Genomic DNA, 9,105 nt, shown 5'->3' with positions numbered 1-9,105 from the left:
CCCAGCTAATTTTTGTACTTTTAGTAGAGACGGGGTTTCACCATGTTGGCCAGGCTGGTCTCGATCTCCTGACGTCGTGATCCACCTGCCTCGGCCTCCCAAAGTGCTGGGATTACAGGCGTGAGCCACCACGGCTGGCTCAAGAAGCACTTTTCAAAGCCCGAGCTCCCTAGAGAGAAGCGTGCGTCCTCTGAGATTCCGTGAGGTCTCCACCATCGGAGGTGCGTAAACAAGACTCACCTGGTCCCCCCACCCATCTGGCTCTTCTCTACTCAGCTCTTCCCACCTGAGTCTTGTGGTGGCACCCACAGATTGCCCTGATCCAGACCCTGCCCCTAGAAATGGCACCTCTTATGGGCCCTTTGAGATGCCCACATCACTCTTTTGGCAGGGGGCCTAATGAAGACTCAGCCACTGCCCCAGGGGATGCCACAAGGAAGGCACCCCTCACCCCTTCTGCCTTGGAGCGTCCTCTGAGCCCGCACCCGACCCTGCCATGGGACACTCACCCTTGGGAACTCCAGGAAGAGGACATGGACTTCAAGGATGGCATTGGGGGCCTGAGCCACGCAGCCCTTCGAGACCTGGCTAGTGGTATATGTCACCTTGCCCCTCTCGGGGTCCACAGGCTGAAGGTCACAATGGACTGTTTCTGCAAGACCTGTTGGAGAAATCCGGAAAGAGGCTAGGTGAGAAAAAGGTGATGACAATGACTCCTACTTTCCAAACTTCTCCTAGGGACTTGACATGAGCTAAGGGCTTTCCTGCACCATCACAGCCACCTTACAAGGTAGATATCATTATATTTGTTCCATGGATTGAAAAACCAAGGCTTGGAGAGGAAACATCTCCTGCCCAAGGTCACAGTGTTACTATGTAAAGGATTGATGAATAAAAGGACACCCAGCTAACTTCAAATTTCAGATAAACAATGAGTAAATTTTTTTTTTTTTTTGAGATGGAGTCTTGCTCTGTTGCCCAGGCTGGAGTGCAGTGGCCGCATCTCAGCTCACCGCAAGCTCCGCCTCCTGGGTTTACGCCATTCTCCTGTCTCAGCCTCCCGAGTAGCTGGGACTACAGGCGCCCGCCACCTCGCCGGCTAGTTTTTTGTATTTTTTAGTAGAGACGGGGTTTCACCGTGTTAGCCAGGATGGTCTCGATCTCCTGACCTCGTGATCCGCCCGTCTCGGCCTCCCAAAGTGCTGGGATTACAGGCTTGAGCCACCGCGCCTGGCACAATGAGTAAATTTTTTGAAGTATTAGTACATTGCAAATATTGCACAGAACATACTTATACTAAATTTTCATTGTTTATCTGAAATTCAGATTTCACTGGGCCTCATATATATGTGTATATATACACACATATATAGATATACATATATACATATACAGATATATACACATATAGATATACATATACACATATATAGATATACATATATACATATACAGATATATATACACATATACAGATACACATATATACATATATAGATATACATATATAAATACGTATATATATATATTTTTTGAGATGGAGTTTTGCTCTCGTTGCCCAGGCTGGAGTGCAATGGCGCGATCTCAGCTCACCACAGCCTCCGCCTCCTGGGTTCAAACGATTCTCCTGCCTCAGCCTCCCAAGTAGCTGGGATTACAGGCATGCACCACCACACCAGGCTAATTTTGTATTTTTAGTAGAGACAGGGTTTCTCCATGTTGGTCAGGGTGGTCTCGAACTCCTGACCTCAGGTGATCTGTCTGCTTCGGCCTCCCAAAGTGCTGGGATTACAGGTGTGAGCCACCATGCCCGGCCAGTCTCCTATATTTTTATTATTTATTTTTTAAAATTATTTTTCATTTTTTATTTTATTTTATTTTTTGAGATGGAGTTTTGTTCTTGTTGCCCAGGCTAGAGTGCAATGGCATGGTCTCAGCTCACTGCAACCTCTGCCTCCCGGGTTCAAGTGATTCTCCAGCCTCAGCCTCCTGAGTAGCTGGGATTACAGGCGTGCGCCACCACGCCCGGCTAATTTTTTGTATTTTTAGTAGAGATAAGACTTCTCTATGTTGGTCAGGCTCATCTCGAACTCCCGACCTCAGGTGATCCGCCTGTCTTGGCCTCCTAAAGTGCTGGGATTACAGGCATGAGCCACTGCGCCCGGCCTATTTTTTATTTTTTTGACAGACTCTGCTTTGTTGCTCAGGCTGGAGTGCAGTGGTGAAATCATAGCTCACTGCAGCCTCGACCTCCCAGGTTCAAGTGATTCTCCCACCTCAGCCTCCTGAGTAGCTGGAACTACAGGCATGCACCACCACACCCAGCTAATTTTTTCATTTTTGTAGAGATGAGGTTTCACCATGTTGCTCAGGCTGTATTGAACTCCTGGACTCAAGGGATCCTCCCACCTTGACCTCCCAAAGTGTTGGGATTACAGGCATGAGCCACCACACACGGCTTATTTTTATTTGATGTATCTGGCAACCCTATGGTAAGGCAGGAGCTGAGATCAGAAGACAAAGCTTCCTCTCTTGTGCCTCAAGGTGGTGGGAGGAATGGTCTGAAGGGGTTGAGAGTTCCCTAGCCCCAAGGGACAGGGCGAGCCGAGAAGGCAGCCCAGGTTTGGAGGGAGGCTGCCGGAGCAGGCCGCAGAGCCCGGAAACACAGGTCCTGAGGGAAAGGAATGGAATTTCACCCGGACCCAGCAGGGTCGGAAAAGGAAATGAGGTTCCTACACCTCGTCCTGAGGAATGTGCCGGGGGAAGGGGGCTCCGGAGGAGGGAAGGAGGACAGAAGGGGAGACTGTTTGGAAGTTTGTGTCTCCATCTTGTCGCGCTCACTTCCTGTTTTCTTGGAGATCAAAGATGGGCACGGAGAGACTGGCCTCATGTCCAGCCAAGGCCGGCTCGGGGGAGGGGGCAGGGAGGCTTCTTCTGAATCCTGGGCTGTCTGGAGCCTCACCAGCCTCCTTCCTCACCTTCCCACAGCACGCTGGGCTCTGGGCCCCAGATGTCAGCAAAGGACGTGAGATAGCTGCCCCTTGCCATGGCAACGCCATTCCCAGCTCTGTCTTGGTAAGGAGAAGATCTGGATGAGGACCTCTGACTGCCACAGGGGCCCAGGCCTTATATGTCCTGTCTCTGGCCCTATCCTACATGTCCCAGGGACTCTGGAGTGCCTGGACATAGTGACATTTTGGTTTAAAACAAGCTCCCTGGAGCCAGGCTGACCTGGTCTGCCTCTCAGGCCCAGTGCTTACCAGCCATGTGGCTTTGGTCGGTGATTCCAGCCCGTGGGGCTTCAACTCCTGGTCTGTAAAATGACAACAAATAGAGCCTACATGATCCACAGAGGAGGTTGGGAGGACTCCCTGAGACTGGGTACATGGCAATTCTTTCTGAAATTTCTATTTATTTATTTTTCAGACAAGGTTGCACTCTGTCTCCTAGGCTAGAGTGCAGTGGTGTGATCACAGCTCACTACAGCCTTGAGCTCCTGGGTTCAAGCGATCCTCCTGCCTCAGCCTCCCTAGTCGTTGGGACTACAGTTGTGCGCCACCACGCCTGACTAATTTTTTAAATTTTTAGCAGAGACTGGGTCTCGCTATGTTGCTCAGGCTGGTGTCAAACACCTGAGCTCAAGCAATCCTCTCACCTTAGCCTCCCAAAGTGCTAGGATTACAGGTGTGAGCCACCACGTGTGAGCCAGCATGCCTGGCCGGCAGTTCTCTTAATTACAATTCTTTTACTGACTTCAGTCACTGTAGAATTGACTGGTCTAAGGGGTGGGGTGAAGTGACAGGATGGGGTGGCCTCCAGGTGATGGTCCTTCTGGATGGAGAGGTCACTGGGGTCTCTCTCACCCCAACAAAATCAAGGGCCGGTACCATCTCCTGTCTCCAGCCCCTCTGACCCACCAGCCCTCATGTTCTCCCCACCCTCTCCTTTTGTCATCAGTGAGCACAGGTTCCTTGGCTCTTACCTAGTTTAAGCCCCTCCTACTGAGATGGGGAGACTGAGGCCTGGAGGGGCGGGACAGGTCAAAGTCTCACAGGATATGGCTGACCAGGCCCGGGACCCACGTCTCCCGACATGACCCAGTGTCTGGCTTGCAGATTATCGACTCGACTCCCTCCTTCCCTTTGGGACTTTCCCTGCCCCCTCCCCAGACTTCCAGGAACCCCAGTTCCTCCCGGATTGCTGGGGCCGCCTGGGGCCGCCTCCTCCATGCCGTCAGCCAGCGGGAGAGGCCACAGGCCTGGCCATTATGTAATGATCAGATAACAGGCCTGGCGGGGAGATCAGATAAGAGGTCCATTTATTTTGGGGCCTTTTCGAATCCTGGCCGCCCCCACCCCGCAGACGAGAATGGGGAGACAGGAGGGAGTGTGACGCCTGGGCCTGTCTCCCGGAGCCTGAGGCGGGCCCAGACCAAGTTGAAAACAATCCCCTGGCACCAAGGGAAACGCCAGGGCCTCCCGGGACTGGGTCAGAGGAGGAGCCGCTGGGGGCCTGGGTGACTGGAGCCCCAAGTGAGAGACCCAGAAGCCACCTCCCACCACTGTCCCCTCTCCACCCTTGCCACCCACGTGCACACAGCACCTCCCAGACTTTCCAAACGGCTACCTCCAGCACCTTGGAGGATGATCAAGAAAAACAGCTCTGGAGTCAGATGGCCTGGGTCAAATCCCAGCTGTGCCTCTTAAAATGCTGGTCACCTTCAGCAGAAGCCTAACCTCTCTGAGCCTCAGTTTCCCCATTTGCAGGCCACCAATAATCGCTGCAGATGCTCCCCCATCATGCTTACTGGGATCCTAGGTAGCATTTCAAGGCTTTACACAAGTGAACTCATTTGATCCTCACAGCAACCTTGTGAGGTGGGCAACTGCTATGATTATACCCATGCACACTCGAGGAAATTGAAGACCAGGGCGGTTAAAGAATGTACCCGAGGTGACCTGGCTACTAAGTGTCAGGGCCTGGATTTAAACCCAGACAGTCTGGCTCCAGCAAGCAGCAGGCATTCGCAGGCTGAGTGTGTCAGTTTGATGGGGTAACCCCTGTCAAGTGCCTGGTACTGAGTAGGTGCCCCAGACACAGCAGCTGTCAGTATTATTTCATCACACCAGGACAGATACTTTTCTTCCCCCCGCCCCACTACCGCCCCTGCTTTTTTTTTTTTTTTCTGAGATAGAGTCTCGCTCTGTCACCCAGGCCAGAGTACAGTGTCTCGATCTCGTCTCACTATAACCTCTCCATCCCAGGTTCAAGCAATTCTCATGCCTCAGCCTCCTGAGTAACTGCAGGTGGACCACCACACTCAGCTAATTTTTATATTTTTTGTAGAGATGGGTTTCGCCATATTGCCCAGGCTGGTCTCAAACTCCTGGGCTCAAGCGATCCGCCCGTCTCGGCCTCCCAAGGAAGAAACTTTTCAACAAGGGTCTTTTTTGCTGCAAGGCCTGCCCCATCTTGTTCAGTACCTCCTGGCCACTCTTCACCCTTTTTAGGTCCAATTACAGCCTCCCAGGTTTCCCAGCATCCAGCCCAGCCACTACCCCCAGCCACCAGGAGGTCTCAGCATGCCTTGGCCCCGGACTCCCCCATGGTTCCACCACGCCTGCAGGGTCAAGTTCCTGCACTGCAGCCTACAGTAGAGATGAAAAGCACAGCGATTTGACAGACGCCAAAGGTTCAGGTCCTGATTCTTCCAACCGCCCGCTGCCTTTCCATCCTCAGTGTTCTCATCTGTAACATGTGGATGAAGATGATGATAACAGTTTCCTATGGAGTCAGCAAGCAGGCCAGTAAATTACCCCTGCACAGCGCTAGGCCGGCTCCTGAGAAGTGGGGGTTGCTTAGGAACTGGTGACAACCGTCACAATTATTTATGCCCAGTCAGGGGAGATGTGGGCTCTTCCCCTAAACACACCTCGCTTCCTGCCCCTGCCATGCCGTTTCCCAGATCAATGCTCATTCTTTGACCATCTGGCTTTTTTTTTTTTTTTTGGACAGGCGGGGGCTTGTTCTGTTGCCCAGGCTGGAGTGCAGTGGTGCAATCATAGCTCACTGTAGCCTCTACCTCTTGGCCTCAAGCAATCCTCTGCCTCAGCCTCCCGAGCAGCTACCGGTATGAGTCATTACGCCCGACTCAGTTTTAAAAATGTTTGTGGAGAAAGAGTCTCACTATGTTGCCCAGGCTGGTCTTGAACGCCTGGCTTCAAGTGATCCTCCCACCTTAGCCTCCCAAAACATTGGGAAAACACCGTGCCCAGCCCCTAGCCAACTTCTATTCATCCTTTAAAACCCTGTCCTGAAAATCTCATTGAAGCCAGTCCCTCCTTTCTTAGGTGCATCTGTCTGTCCTTGGATGTCCTTGGAGACCCATACATGCCCAGGTGTGCTGTTTTGATTTGCCAGTGTGTGTGCACTCCCAGCAGACAGTGAGTTTTTCCAGGACAAGGAGAGTCTACACCATTCCATGTCCCAATCACTTAGTCCAGGGCTCAGAGCATATATCCATTTCCACTGTTGGATACAGTGAGTTCTAGATTTCTCTTCAAAGAATCAGTATGTCAGTATGTTCAGTTCTTTGTCCCCCATTTTAAAGTTTAACTTCCTCATAGTTTCAGTAAACAACCTTTTCCACCAGTTTTAATCAGTAGTTCACATCTGTTCCCCTGGTCACCTGCTCTGTCCTGACTCATCCTGGTCATCTGCTTTGACCTAAGTCACCTTTAGTTACCTGTTCCAAACCATCCTTCCTGCCAAACTACTCACCCCGCCACTCTGGCTTATACCCTTGTTCTCTCTAAAATAGCCAATTGGAATTAGCTTAGACTGTGAGGTCCAACCTTAGCCAATAGGGGAATGACGCAGCAGCAGGGGCTACCTGCGTCAGGAATAAGAACCCCTTTCCCTCCCTTGTTCAGGTGTGCTCTCACCATGACTCCATTCTGGAGTCGCACCCTTCTATAGAAGTAAAAATTGCCTTGCTGAAAAATTAAATTTATGTTTGAGTGCTATTTCTTCGCGGCACTGAGGAACAAGCATTTTGTTTCTAACACCACAAACATCCATTTGTGGAACTGGCTGGTCAGGGCTGCCTCTGACCTGCTGGGTGACCCACATCAAGTCCCCCCACCATTCTGGGACTCTGCTTCCCCCTGGCTAGTGGGTGGGGAAGAGGGAGGGGTGGATAGGACATATTCTAAGTTCTACTGGGGGTCTGACAGTCTGAGGTTTCACCTAACGATGAAGGCAGGAAGATAGGGCAGGGCATAGATGGGGCTGCTGAAGGTAAAAGCAGGGTCCGAGGGGTTGTACCCCGGATGAGAGGGCCGTTATGGGGACCAGGGAGAAGGCTGAGTGCCTGCGGGGAGAAGATCAGACAACAGGAAGATCCTCATCTTCTCCACTGTGGCAGCACACTGCAGTGATTAGGCCCAGGGCTCAAGCCCCAGCGGCTCATTTCAGGGCAGTGTTGCTTGGGTAAATTCTGTCACCTGACTGAGTTATACGAGTGCCTCAGTCTCCCCATCTGTCAAATGGGGGCAGAAAGAGTGTCTCCTTTGTAGGGCTTTTGCAAGCGTTAAGTCTGACAGTACACATACCACACTTAGAGCAGTGTCTAGCATACTGTAAGTGCTGAATAAATGTCAGTTGTTATACCATCTCTTTACCCCATCTCCACCCCTGCCACAGGGGTTGAAGCCAGCTGAACCCTAGATGAGGGTCCCCTTCAGCCTCCAAGGCTGGTGCCCCAAAGCCTGGGCTGGAACTAGGAAGCGGGGTCCCAGAGCCAGGTTAAACAGTTCTCCAGGTCTCCAGCAGCCAGGCCACAAAAGTTGTGGGGAAAAGAAGCTGAATTTGGAAGCAGACAGCCTGGAGTTGAAATTTGGACCTGTCATTTGTCCCACGCCTCAATTTTCTCATCTGTAAACTGGGGATACAGGCCAGGAGGAGCTGGCCCTATGCCTGACACGCTGGGGACAGAGGGGAGGTGGCTGCCTCACTCTTGCCGAGATCCACCTCCAGCCCTGGGGCAAACGAATGGGTCTGTCACCAGAGGGCCCAGCACCAACCCGTCTGTGACCACAAGCAAGTCCCTCTGTTCCTCTGGGTCACATCTGTCTGGCTGAGGTGAGGGAGAATCCTAATGGTCACGCTCCCCATGTCTCGGGGAGCCCACCCTCTCCTGGTTCACATGGCTCCTGCTCCAGCCTCCTTTTCCTCCCAGCAAATGGGAATGCAGCCTCTAAGAGACGGGCATTTGCGGTCTCAGCCTTGCACCACTGACCCTTCTCCAGCGAGTCCCAGACCCCGACACAGACAGCCAGCAGCATGGGGACTTCAAGTCCTGCAGCAAAGGATCCTCCACACCCATGAACACTCTTCAATCCCAGTCGCCCAGCACAGGCCACGAGCCCCTGCAACCCTGCTGCCGGGACGCAATCCACATGAAATAATCCAAAATACAGGAAAAGGCGCACGTACCAAAACTTGCATGGTGGTGGTATTTATAACTAGAACAAAGGGGAAACCACCTAAATATTTAACAATAAGGGATCTACTAATCAAACAGTGACAGGTTGATGGGACAGAATATTCTAGAACTGCAAGAGGATGGTCATGGAGTTCACAGGACAACATGGAGACCACCTGGTTCGAAAGAAGTAGACCAAAGACTCCCAAAATGTGGACCCCCCTGGATTAAAAGTAGCTTAAAAAGTCAGAAAAAAAACTAGTAAGCCATCTACCACCGTACTAACAGTACCTGTATCAGTAAAGGAGTTCCGAGGTAATTTTTTCCCTTTTCTCTATTTTTTTTTTTTAGGGGCAGGCTGCGGCAGCTATATGGTTAATTTTAATTGCTTTAAAAAAATCTCTACATGCTTGTTCTTTTCTTTTCTTTTTTTTTTTTTATGATACAAAGTCTCAGTCTATCATCCAGGCTGGAGTGCAGTGGCTTGATCTTAGCTCACTGCAACCTCCACCTCCCAGGGTTAAGCTATTCTCCTGCCTCAGCCTCCCAAGTAGCTGGGATTACAGGCGCCCGCCATCACACTTGGTTAATTTTTGTATTTTAAGTAGAGACAGGGTTTT

General features: G+C 51.4%; 1 protein-coding gene across 4 annotated transcripts in view; it reads right to left on the bottom strand.

Moving 5' to 3' along the window:
• The window catches only part of ENG (endoglin), a 44,509-nt gene that overhangs the window by 31,891 nt on the left and 3,513 nt on the right, over positions 1–9,105 (bottom strand). For 3 of the 4 annotated variants that reach the window (XM_011931326.1, XM_011931328.1, XM_011931327.1), the window contains one exon: positions 510–661. In XM_011931326.1, the coding sequence (XP_011786716.1) occupies positions 510–661 (152 nt within the window). Of the gene's footprint in view, positions 1–509; positions 662–4,635; positions 4,873–9,105 lie in introns of those variants that run through there. The other variant, XM_011931329.1, reaches the window with a different exon arrangement.

Source organism: Colobus angolensis, unplaced genomic scaffold (assembly GCF_000951035.1).
Source record: "Colobus angolensis palliatus isolate OR3802 unplaced genomic scaffold, Cang.pa_1.0 Scaffold9, whole genome shotgun sequence".
In the NCBI taxonomy this organism is placed as follows: Eukaryota; Metazoa; Chordata; class Mammalia; order Primates; family Cercopithecidae; genus Colobus; species Colobus angolensis.
This window is presented reverse-complemented; position numbering and strand designations above follow the sequence as displayed.